General features: G+C 37.1%; 1 protein-coding gene across 1 annotated transcript; it reads right to left on the reverse strand.

The window, feature by feature from the left end:
- Nucleotides 1-8,166: 8,166 nt before the first annotated feature.
- Nucleotides 8,167-10,829, reverse strand: LOC136207134 (uncharacterized). The gene is made up of 2 exons (XM_065998414.1): nt 10,658-10,829; nt 8,167-8,769 (listed from the first exon to the last, which is right to left on the reverse strand). The coding sequence occupies exon 2, from the start codon at nt 8,750-8,752 to the stop codon at nt 8,405-8,407; it is 348 nt and encodes a 115-aa protein (XP_065854486.1). The 5' UTR covers nt 8,753-8,769; nt 10,658-10,829; the 3' UTR covers nt 8,167-8,404.
- Nucleotides 10,830-13,854: the final 3,025 nt, after the last annotated feature.

Raw genomic sequence — 13,854 nt, forward strand, 5'->3', positions numbered from 1 at the left:
GTTTTATAGATTTTCCGTAAAGTAGTGGATAGAACTAAAATTATTTTTTATTAATAATTTAACAAAAAATAATTACCTTACATTATGGATTTTACGTAAAGTGGTGTCAATTTACGTAAAGTGATTTGGTGGATAGAATTAAAATTATTAATAAAAAATAATTTAATAAAAATTTATTACTTTACAAAAATTGTACAAAGTTTACGGAAATTTGTAAAGGTTTTATAGATTTTCCGTAAAGTAGTGTAAATTTACGTAAATTGGTTTGATGGATAGAATTAAAATTATTTTTTATTAATAATTTACCAAAAATAATTAATTTACGTAATATTGTACAAATATTACGGAAATTTGTAAAGGTTTTATAAATTTTTCGCAAAGTAGTGTCAATTTTTGTAAAGTGGTTTGGTGGATAGAATTAAAATTATTTTTTATTAATAATTTACTAAAAAATAATTAATTTATATAAAATTATACAAATGTTACGGAAATTTGTAAAGGTTTTATAGATTTTTTGTAAAGTAGTGTCAATTTACGTAAAGTGGTTTGGTGGATAGAATTAAAATTATTTTTTATTAATAATTTACCAAAAATAATTAATTTACGTTAAATTATATAAATATTACGGAAATTTGTAAAGGTTTTATAGATTTTCCGTAAAGTAGTGTTAATTTTTGTAAAGTGGTTTGGTGAATAGAATTAAAATTATTTTTTATTAATAATTTATCGAAAATAATTAATTTATGTTAAATTGTACAAATATTACGGAAATTTGTAAAGGTTTTATAGATTTTCCGTAAAGTAGTGTTAATTTTCGTAAAGTGGTTTGGTGTATAGAATTAAAATTATTTTTTTATTAATAATTTAATAAAAAATAATTAATTTACATAAAATTATACAAATGTTACGGAAATTTGTAAAGATTTTATAGATTTCCCGTAAAGTAGTGTCAATTTACGTAAAGTGGTTTGGTGGATAGAATAAAATTATTTTTCATTAATAATTTACAAAAATAATTAATTTATGTTAAATTGTATAAATATTACGAAAATTTGTAAAGATTTTATAGATTTTTTGTAAAGTAGTGTCAATTTTTGTAAAGTGCGTTGGTTGATAGAATTAAAATTATTTGTTATTAATAATTTATCGAAAATAATTAATTTACGTTAAATTGTACAAATATTACGAAAATTTATAAAGGTTTTATAGATTTTCCGTAAAGTGGTTTGGTGGATAGAATTAAAATTATTTTTTTATTAATAATTTAGTAAAAAATAATTAATTTACGTAAAATTATACAAATGTTACGGAAATTTGTAAAGTTTTTATAGATTTTCCATAAAGTAGTGTCAATTTACGTAAAGTGGTTTGGTGGATAGAATTAAAATTATTTTTTATTAATAATTTACCGAAAATAATTAATTTACATTAAATTTTACAAATATTACGAAAATTTGTAAAGGTTTTATATATTTCCCGTAAATTAGTGTCAATTTTTATAAAGTGGTTTGGTGGATAGAATTAAAATTATTTTTTTATTAATAATTTAATAAAAAATAATTAATTTACGTAAAATTATACAAATATTACGGAAATTTGTAAAGGTTTTATAGATTTTCCGTAAAGTAGTGTCAATTTCCGTAAAGTGGTTTGGTGGATAGAATTATAATTATTTTTTATTAATAATTTAACAAAAAATAATTAATTTACGTTAAATTGTGCAAATATTATGGAAATTTATGAAGGTTTTATAGATTTTCCGTAAAGTAGTGTCAATTTTCGTAAAGTGGTTTGGTGGAAAGAATTAAATTTTTTTTTTATTAATAATTTAACAAAAAATAATTAATTTACGTAAAATTATAGAAATCTTACGGAAATTTGTAAAGGTTTTATAGATTTTCCGTAAAATAGTGTCAATTTCTGTAAAGTGGTTTGGTGGATAGAATTATATTCTACCCTGTGTAACTTTAATTTTCCCTATCTAGTGGTAACCTGTAATAACAGGTCAACTTTTAATATAATTTATTTTATTTTAAAATAATTTAACACGTGTCGCAATACTATTCGTTATTGAAGCAAAGTAATCCTACTTTGTTTTTAAAGGAAGTAACCATAGCGGACACCCAAGATTCAAATAAGACAGAGCTATCCAAACTATATAATCCTGTTTAAACCAATAGCATCGTTGGGAGTCTCTACCTTCTCTTCACCTCCTAGTTTCCTTTCTTCTCTTCTTTTGGATGATATGGTGGGGTCAGTTTTTCTAGACTGATCCCGGGTTAAGTTCTTTGTTTTGTTGTTTGTTTGTTTTTTCTTTCCTTTCCTACCAAAAAAAATAAAACTTCCTATAAAAAAAATAAAAAATAAAAACTTGATTTTTTTTTGAAACTGGATACGATATCATTAAACAGAACAGTCACAATATAAAGCATCAAGCAATAAATCAGGAGGTCTAACTGACCAAGCTAAAGGCTCAGCCAAAGAATAAGATATACCCGCTAACTGATGAGCAACCTTATTGACAGAGCGACTAACATAATTGACTCTAACGTTATTAAACGAATTAATCAAAAACTTGCAATCATCAATGATAAGACCATATAGAGAGATAAATGAGTTTTGCTGTAGATGTTCTACCACCAATGCCGAATCAGACTCAACTTCACAGTTGTCCAAGCCGAGACTTTTTAACCAACTAAGCGCTTCCTTCACCCCCACTGCTTCCCCGTCCCTAGGAGAGAAATTGCCCTGAATACACCTCGAGAAAGCATATCGGAAAACTCAATTTCTGTCCCGAACAATTCCACCTAGCCTGAGCAGACCGGAACCTTGAATGACGAACGCATCAACATTAAGTTTAAACTCGAAAACCGTCGGCCTAGATCAGCAAGCAGGAGTCCGCCTTCCTTCACCCAGCAAACCCCCATTAAAGCTAGAACTCTGCAGAAAATTCATGTGCGCGTCTTGCCACTGCTCAAGTCCCGCGCACGCCAGATTAAAAGAAATATTAGACGGCAGACGAGTTCCCTCCCATACAAACTTATTTCGACCTGTCCAAACCCCCCCAAACTGTCATAGCCCAAACCGCACACTTCTCAGGACTTAGCCTTTCAAACAAAAAATGCATCCAATCCAGAAAATTATCAAACTCAACCCTAGTAAAATTAATAGAATCTGATTGATTCCAAATAGCAACTGCATGATGACAGTAACACAAAGCATGCATAATCGATTCAGCCTCACAATTGCACATCAGACACATAGGACTCAGGCTAACTTTCCATCCCAGTAGTACAACAGTTGTTGGTAAAATACCTTTTGAGGCTCTCCAAAGCAGATTACGAACTTTTGGAGGCACTTTCAATTGCCACAATCGATTCCCGGACCAATTTAGCGCATCAGACACGACATTTGACAACCAGTTATAAGCACTTTTAACTGTATAAAAGTCGTGATACTCATGCCTCCAGTATCAAGTGTCCATTTCAGAAGCATTAGAGATGGGAGTGCTAAGAATGTTCCGCATGTCCTCCTCATTAAACAAATCATAGATAATATCCACATCCCACTTCCAGCGATCCACCTCAAATAACGCAGCAACAGGAGCTTCAACAAAATCAGAATGAACCACAGAAATAATTTTTCCCGCTAAATTCCCTGACACCTAAGGATCAGCCCCAATTTTGATATTTAATCCACTTCCCACTCGCCTTCTACAGCCTTGCTTCAATAAATTCTGCGCATTGCGTATACTCGACCAAACAAAACTTGGGTTAGAACCCTTAGGCGCGTCAAGGAAGCCACAATTCTTGAAATAACGAGCCTTAAAAATGCGAGAAACAAGTGACAATGGCTCAGAAGTAAACCACCAGGCTTGTTTCCCAAGCATAGCAAGATTGAACTCACGAATTTTCTTAAAACCCAAACCACCACACTTCTTCGGTTGACACATTAAATCCCATCGCAACCAACGAACACCCTTACCATTAGAGCACCACCAAAACGAATTGAACATTCGTTCAATTTCCTGACACATACCCACCGGTAATAGAAAAACATTCATCGCATAAGTAGGTATGGCCTGTAAAACTGATTTGAGAAGTACTTCTTTGCCATCCCTAGAAAGAAGCTTAGAACGCCAAGATTGAAGCCTATTCCATGTCCTATCCTTAATGAACCTCAAGACCTCATTCTTTCGTCTACCCATAAACGACGGCAGACCCAAGTAACGCCCCTGATCCTCAGTTGCAGCAACCCCCAACCTCTCGCAAACAGCCCTCCTGTCCTCTGGCTTAACAACACTGCTAAATAACACAACAGACTTCTGATAGTTCACCACCTGCCCTGAAGCAAGTTCATACTCATTTAGCACATCCTGGACAATCTCACTCGCTATAGCTGAAGCCCTGAAAAACAGGAAGCAATCGTCCGTAGAAAATAGATGACTGACCAATGGGGCTTCCCTCGCTATCGAACAGCCCTGCCACAGAGCTTCTCTTTCCTTTGCTCTAATAAGCGCACTCAAACCTTCTGCACAGATAATGAATAGGTAAGGGGAAAAGGGATCCCCTTGCCTGATACCCCTGAATGGACGAATCGGTCCCAGTAGCTGCCCCTCAGTGGCTATATGATACCGAATAGTGCTAATGCAGTGTAGAATAAGGTCAACCCAACGCTCCGTAAAACCAAATTTGATTAGAATCTCTCTGATATATCTCCATTCCAAACGATCATAAGCCTTACTCATGTCGATTTTGAGAGCAGCAAAGCCGGTAGCATTTCGCTTTTGCCTCTTTAAATGATGAATGGTCTCAAATGCTATCAAAAATTTATCCGTTATAAGGCGACCTGGTACAAAAGCGCTTTGCGATTCAGAGATAAGAGAATTTAGAATAGGCTTTAAGCGATTAGCCAAAACCTTCGCCACTACTTTGTAGAGCACGTTACAAAAGGAAATTGGCCTCAAATCCCCCATCTGTTACGGGTGGTCTTTCTTTGGAATTAAGACAATGTTGGTTTCATTCAGACCTGTCGGCAAAACACCAGTAGCTAAGAAATTCTGACATAGCTTAACTACATCTCCTCCCACAAGAGACCAAAAGAATCTATAGAATGCCGGATTTAATCCATCCGGTCCCGGAGCTTTGTCCGGATGCATGCTGAACATAGCTTCTTTAACCTCTTCATCAGTAATATCATTCAACAAAGACTCATTAATATCATCAGTGATTACAGGCGAGATACTGTCAATGACATCCACAGAGAACGAATTGGACGATAGGAACAGATTAGAAAAATATGAAGTCATTACCTCCGGCAAATGATACATCCCAATCTTGCCAATTACCCTGGTCATCCTGTATTTTCTCCACCCTATTGCGCCTTTTCCTCCCTGAAGCGTAAGAATGGAATTTTTTTTGTATTAGCATCACCTCCTTGCAACCAATGTGCTTTTGCGCTTTGCTTCTAGTATACTTCCATAATGCCCAACAACTCAAAATACCATCACTGCTTCGCTTCGAATTCTTCCACACTACCGGCATCTCTTCTCCCTCTAAGCTTATTAAGTACAGCTTTAACCAGTTTTAATTCATCTTTAACCTGCAGCAAGTAGGAATTCCCCCAATTATTCAGCTTCTCTCCACACTCCTCAATTTTTGACATAATAGACTGAATCAGACTCCTATTCCAGACACTTTCCATAACATCAACACATTTAGAATCATGCAACCAGCAGTTCTCAAAACGAAATTTACGCACCCAAACTCTCCTACTCTTTTGTTGTAGAGTAAGGAGCAAAGGTAAATGGTCGAAAGATGAGTAATTGAGTACTGATACTTTTGAATTAAGGAAAAAATCCAGCCAACTAGCAGTTGCCATACCTCTGTCTAACCATTCCTCTACCCACGCATCTGATCCCCTCCCGCGTTCCCAGGTAAACGGATGACCAGAGAAACCCAAATCAACCAGGCCACTATCCATGACAGCATGTTGAAATCCCGAAATCAACCACAGGGATGCGGAACAACCCCTTTCTTCTCATCTGGCGACAATAAATCATTGTAATCACCCATGCAACACCACGATAGAGACGAAGAATGAGAAAGAGATCGGAGCAGGTCCCACGATTCCCGCCGATTAACTCTCTCAGGTATACCGTAAAAGCTATTAAATCTCCATGCTCTCATTGTACACAGGTGAATAGAGACATCAATAAAGTTCTTACTTGAATTTAGAACCTGAACCATATTATCTTCTAACCAAATTAGGCCCAAACCACCTCCACGGCCCAAATTACTAACACAGAAACAACCTTTATAGCCCAACTTTCTACGCACAACATCAAGCTTAGCTTCTCCTAACCGAGTTTCAGAAATAAAAATGAGATTGGGTTTGTGATGACGGACAAGATCCAAAAGAACCCGAATTGTTCGTGGGTTGCCCAGGCCACGACAGTTCCAGGCTAAGATACTCATGGTGACGGGCGGGCCTGTCCAGCAGAACCCGCCAATGATCCCTTTTTTGACCCGGTATTGTCATGAAGCATAAACTCTGAAACTACCTCTTCCGTAGCTGCCACATGTTTCATTTCCGCATCCTTTCGACGTCGTTTAATATCAACAATAACGACTCCTTTTTCTGTATCAGGACCACAAACTGCTTCTTGTGGACCGCTGGCCCCACTAACCATCTCAACTGCCTTAGTTGGATTGCCCCCATTACCTCCCATGATGTGTTGGTTATTTCCGAAATCAACTCCACTCTCCTTACTAACCGCCTTTTGAGTCTCCTGCAAATCAACTGCCATCAAGAAAGGACCGCCGCCGCCACGGGCTGCAGCTTCCGTCACAAGCCATCGTGAGCCTCTGCTCGGTAATATACGTCCAGCCTGTGCAACCATATGAACACCATAGGGCTTAACAATCTCCCTATCGCCAAACTCATACACCTTAGGGCAAGGGAATTCCGTATGATCCAGGAATCCATAGATAAAACAAAATCGTTTGATCCTCTCAAACTTGAAATCAATCCAGAACCATTCACCAAGGTTTCTTCATCTTCATCCTTCGCATCAACGGTTTCCTCGAATCAATAGAGATCCGAATTCTCATATATTCCCTCCACACACCTTGGAAATTATTAGGATCAGAGGAAACAAAAGAACCCATATAATTTCCAATGACAACCGCCACTCTTTCTGACATAAAGCCACTTGGTAAATTATGAGCCTGGACCCATACAACAATATGAACCAATGGCACCTCCAATGGAATATCATTTGCAGCAAGACGTCTCACAATCAATAGTTTGTTATCAAACGACCAAGGGCCATTGTCAATAACCCGTCGGATGTCAATCTCATGGAACAGTTGGAATAGAAAACGGTTATTACTCAGCGCCCTGATGTATACTCCTTTCCCCGACTTCCATACATCGGCCATCATATCTTTCATAGCCTGAAAGTCAAGAGATTTATCAGTAAGAAACCCCCCCCCCCCCCCCCCCCCACCAGACACCAACGCAAATCAAGTTGATTTGTATTCAAATCCTCCAGTGACACGGCAACGCCACCATTCTCCTCGTCCTCCAAGGACAAATTTCCATACAAAGATTCAATGTTGCTGGACGAAGCCATAAGAACAGCAATAAAACAGAATAGCAAACTGGAAGGAACTTGTCACAAAAACAAGACAGAGCAGACTTGTCAAATGACAAGAAGAGTTCACGACAATATTATGATTATTTTTCAGAAAAACAAGGATTGATTAAAACTTGAATTTTTTAGAAAATATAATAAGTCGAATTAAGAATCAATTTTGTTAATATCAGTTTAGATATCGATTTCAACTTTCTTTTTTTTTTTTCTTTAAGAAATTTAAACTTTAACTTAGTATTTGGGATCAAATTAATCTAAAATAACAGGTATCATCATAAACTGCCATGTATTATTTTAAGATTTTTGACATATCGCTCTAAGCATATTAATGGGACTACAAGATCAATATAAACAAATTCAAAAACTAATAAATCATTTCCAGTTTAAGGAAACTAAAGTTCAAAGAGTAAAAAAAACGTTTTCCAAGTATAGAGAGAGACTGTTGACTTTTCTAAACAAGTCCAAAGACTATGTATTAAACCCAATTTTAAAAAAATATGTACCTCATCTTAGTGATGAATTTGTGAATAATTCATAATAGATTCAATCTGTTTCCCTAATACAACCACATTATTCACTTCAGAGATTGACATTGTCTATGATCCATCCAGTCCTCAACAATTCCTCCATCAAATCAGATTAAACCAAAAGAAAATCCAAAAACAGAACCATATCATGATTTTCCTATTAATCTCTTGAAGAACAAAACAGTAACACCTCGAAACCACGAATAAACCAGTACCGAGTTCAAATAAGTTTGACACCAGCTTCTCTCACAGAATCAACCACAGCTTTCACCTTACCGTGATACCTTTGTTCTCTCTTATAGAAAACTGTAACTGCAGGTATGTCCTTGAGAAGCAGCCGCTCCCCAAGTAGTTTCCCGATCATGGCAGCAGCGGCTACGTCTCGAGTATTTTCCATGGTTGGCCTCAGAGACTTCTCTTGTGAACTTGCAGAACATGCCACTGTGGCAGTTGGTGAGTGGATAACTTGGGCGCTCACAAATTTATTTGTGAAATGCATCTTCAGGATGTAAGGCTTCAGATATTGTGTAATTCTAGGAGGCCACTTTGCTGGTGGTGGAATAACCATCTCTGTTTGCCTGCAAACTGATAGCAAACTGAATCACAACCTAAACAGACACTGGAAGTCGTTATTTCTAAAACATAGTCTTCAAAACATAGCCAGGAAACAGAAATGGAAACAGAAACAAACACGAAACACGAAAATGCTACTGAAGAGGAGTTTTTGTGCAACATAGATCATAACTGCAGAACTCAAAGTTCATCATTCACTAGCAATTGAGATTCAAAAGCCAAAGCTTTTAAAGGAGAAGTGCGATAAATTGTCCACAATGTATAAACATTACAGGCAAAGTCAGTCTATGAATGGTTGAACTGGACAACAACACAAATAAAATAAACAGAGATGGTAGCAAAAACATAAAGGCAAAACACATTATTAAGCCCTTGAACTTTCACGGGTTTAAGGCTTAAGTGATAATGAAACTGTATGGTTTTAATCCTAAATTCTCCAACTTCCCATTGGTTTAGCACTTAAACTGTGTATTTACTTGGTAAATGTTCACAAGAGAACAAGTGGCTATTACTATCCTTCTATGTTAGCAATCAAACGTTAGTAAAAACCAAAATTGATATGATTTCGAAAATTAAAATAATGTAAAGAGTCATTCCAGTTGTATCCTAATCTAAGTAAGTCAACACTATATGATCATTGATTCAGTTGAAAATGAACTTCACATGAGTCAAAGCTTATAACACTCTAATACTCAACAATCACACCAAGTGAAAGATGAATTGCACTATAGGATAAACTCCCTAGAAATATCAAAGATTCTTTTAAGAAATCTAACAAGTGCGCTAAAAGACAAAATTCTGCATCATAATCAACTCATTGGAAGGAAAAGGAAATGCCAAATTGATTCAAAGACGAACAAAATTCCTCAATATAAACGCTATCTGAAAGTTCCATCAACCATAAAAAAAAATCACTTTCTACTTCCACCGAGTGTTCAAAATACATACACTTATCTACTTCATCATCGACATGTTTTTCACTTTTATCCTTATGCCAACTAATCGATAGCTACATCCGCAGTATGATCGATAACTCTTTGTAATCAAGACACAGTTATTATCTACACAAGGTTGACCTGGGGCTCCAATACTTAATAACAAAAATTTTAAAATGTCAATAAAAAAATATCTATAATCATTAAAATCGGTTCAGTTATAGCCAAGCCAAGCTCCTCTTCACAGAGTAATTACATATTTGATGATCTCCATTAGAATCATATAGTTCCACTCTATGTTGCACGGACACGGGAAACGTTGTTTCTAAAGCATAATCTTCATAAAATAGTCTAGAAATGAAAATGGACACGGACACGAAATGGATACGGGCACGGAGTGCAGAAACGCAACTAACTAGAAGTGTCCGTGCAACATAGGTTCCACCCATCTCTCTTTTCCATGATATGAAGTCATCAAATGCTAGATGTCTCAAAAAGCAATTTAAGAAAACTGATGGGTTTGTAATCTAAATAAGTATATATCTTAAACGAAAAAAGATGTAACCTACACAATGTCTTCAATTCTCATTTTAAATATAGATCTTCAAATATCAAATGAGGAGTAATTGCAGCACACATCATTTGATTATATTACCCAACTTCCAACTTCTTTCCTCAATACCCTTCTTCCTTCCAACTAAAACCACTCAAGTAGCAGAACTTTATAAGCATAAACAAAACTGGAGCTGCTTTACAGCTCATACTGCACATCAACATTGAAAAATTTAAGCTTGAACCCAACCTGTTTGTTAAAATGCCACACAGAGAATCTATGCTGTTGAAAGTCAAATTGAAAGAAAAACCTATTGAAACACGTCAAATTGAAAGACAAATCATGTATACACTAACTAAACTAGGGCTAGGGATTTGAAATAAAAATTGAACGACAAATCAACTACATTAACCTGGCTTGAGATCAATTCCGGCGAAGAACAGAAGATGTGGGAGAAGTGGCGATGGAGGCTGTTTGAGTCCTGGTGGTCGCCGTCGTCGGGACTGCAGAGAAGTCGAGGCGAAGATGGATAAAGGCAGCAGAGGCGAAAAAGGATTAGAAGCTAGAGAAGAAAACGAAGGGGAGGGCTGGGTACTACTGGTTATATCTATTTTCCTAAAAAACAAATTCTATTTCATCAAAAGAAACGACGCCATTTCACTCAAGTGAACTGAAACCACGTCGTTTCTTGGTATTAAAAAAAAAACTACACGATTTTATCTTGGGACAATTACAAAACTAGCACCTTTTAAAGGGCTAGTTTTCTTTTCTAACTCCTTTTAAGAAACTCACCAAAACTAACACATTTCATTAACTAAATTTCAACCTTGCCCTCATCTTTATCACTCCGCTCCCGCTCTTCAACATTCGAACTTCCATCTCTCTAACCTAACACCCCTCTATTCCTCTCTCTAACTTTCCGACGATTCATTGCCCGATTCTGTACATTTCATCCGGCGAATCTCTGTTACTTCGAGTGGACATGGCGAGAACACCAAGCTCAGACAACGAATCGAATTCAGAAGGAAGGACGACAAAGAGGGTAAATAACTTGACTTTACATTTGCGTTTCTCTCTTGTATTGCATGTACATTTGTTGTGTTTGAGAAGGAATATTTCGTTTCGTTTCGTTTACTTCTTCTGGTGTTAGGGTTTTTTTTGGGTTCGTCTGGTGTTAGGAAGTCATTCGGTTTGGTTGAAATTCGTCAATGTGTATGTTCATCGGCAACCTAATTGTAGATAGTACATAGTCATAGACAGCCTAATGGCCGATAGAACATCCATATCGACGATATATTACCGATAGAACATTCATATCGTCGAGCTAATTACCGATAGAACATTCATATCGACGTTCTATTGCCGATAGAACATTCATATCGAGGAACTATTACTGATAACTCTCTTATTTTAGCATACGCTAGCTCATTCTAGCTCAACGTTATAATTAGCTTAATTGTATGTTCCCTGATGATATGTCTACAACATTTTTCAGCATGATCGTGTAGACAAGAGGAAGAGAGATGAGCATGGCTCTCCTTCGAAGAAGAAAGCCAAGAAGAAATATGGATATAAATACAAAAAAGCATTTGGAACGGAAAGCGTCATCACAGTTAGGTGTAACCTAGAAGCAGCAAAACATATAAAGGATTGTTTAACACTAAACCAAGCAAATCTATTTAGGAAGAGTTGCTTCGGCCAGTATTTGGATATGACCAATGCAGTATTTGTAGGAGTCCTTTGTCATACCCTTTAACAAGGGAGATCATACGTGAAGACCTCAAACCCAGGGAGCTTTGCTTCAAAGTTAGAGGTGTTGAGTTAAGATTTGGGGATTGGGAGTTTGGACTCCTAAGTGGGTTACGGTTTGGAGACATGGAAGCATTTCTGGAAAGGTCCAATGATTGTGGTGTCTTCCTATGCTTGTTTGCTCAGCATTATGTTGAAAAGGGCCATTATGTACGGATTATGGATTCTCCGGGTCTGATGGACGTTTCTATAGGCTGCGGGTGTGCTTGGAACTCTTCAACCAACGATTGTTCAACCAGAATGATCTAATTACAAGGCCTAATTTGCTTGGATTGTAATCTTTTGTAAAATGTAAACGTTTGTTGGTAACTTATTAATGTAAATTGTTATTGGTGATAGACGTTTGTTGGTAATAGGACAGATGGGAACATATCGGCGTCTATATAGTCGATATGGGACCATATCGGCGTGTACGTAGGACAGATGGGATCATGGAAGGCGTCTATATAGTCGATATGGGACCATATCGGCGTGTACGTAGGGCAGATGGGAACATATCGGCGTCTATGTAGTCGATATGGGACCATATCGGCGTGTACGTAGGACAGATGGGATCATGGAAGGCGTCTATATAGTCAATATGGGACCATATCGGCGTGTACGTAGGGCAGATGGGATCATATCGGTGTCTATATAGTCAATATGGGACCATATCGGCGTGTACGTAGGACAGATGGGATCATATCGGCGTCTATATAGTCGATATGGGACTATATCGATGTCTATATGGTCGATATGGGACTATATCGGTGCCTATATATGACATACTGTTGCGTAAACTCCTGATTCAAAAGACACAAACTCTCAATCGTGTAATTATCATGGAAAGAATACACAAAATTTCACAAATTATCAATACAGAAATTATCAATACAGAAGATAGAGTACACTATTTGCCAACTGAGTTTTTAGAGCAGCTTGCTTCACTCGATATTGTTGGTGGAAGCCGAGATGGAACTCGTAACATACTAGTACAATTCGCTCGATTATGACCAGTATGCTCGCATCTGGTGCATCTTGTTGGAGTTACCTCCTCGCCCCTTGACGGTATTCGGCTTTGATTTCTCGGACGTCCCACTCTAGGCGCAGCCTTTTTAGGAGGAAGCACCCTCTTAGGAGTCTCACAAACTTTCCATTCAAACTGGTGGCCTAGTGGATGTATGGGCTCATGGTACGACAATCGTACAGTTCTCGTTTGCTTTTGAACATATCATGCGCCTTCAACCCACCATCCCCCGAAGATTCTGTAGTTTTCATCGGAATGTCTCCATCCTCTGGTACTTGTGGAACAAGCCGAAATGGATCCGTTCTCCTTCTCATTCATGCTTCATCATCAATCTCATGCAAACTTGGTTGAACATTATCAATCGATGGTTCTGAAACAGATCTTTGGCGATCATCGTTATCATATATGTGATCATCATTGTCATATCCATTGTAGTCGTTATCATATCCATGGTCATCGTTATCACATCCATTGCCATATCCTTGGTCATCCCCGTGCACTACATTATCATACCCACAATTGTGATCCAATGTAATATCGTCTAGCCCAAGAGGAGATTGGGTATATGGATTCATGACATGTTTTGCCGGACCACGAGTCTCAATTGCTATGTTAGGTACACAATAACTTATTCTGGTTGCCTCTACTTCAGCAACATTTTGTGGCCATAATTCAGCAACAATTGGTCATCTTACTTCAGCAACAATTGGTCGTTTTACTTCCGCAACACTTGGTCACCGTACTTCAACAACCATTGGTCGCCTTACTTCCGCAACACTTGTTTGAGAAGTCAT

Source organism: Euphorbia lathyris, chromosome 9 (genome assembly GCF_963576675.1).
Source record: "Euphorbia lathyris chromosome 9, ddEupLath1.1, whole genome shotgun sequence".
Taxonomy (NCBI): domain Eukaryota; kingdom Viridiplantae; phylum Streptophyta; class Magnoliopsida; order Malpighiales; family Euphorbiaceae; genus Euphorbia; species Euphorbia lathyris.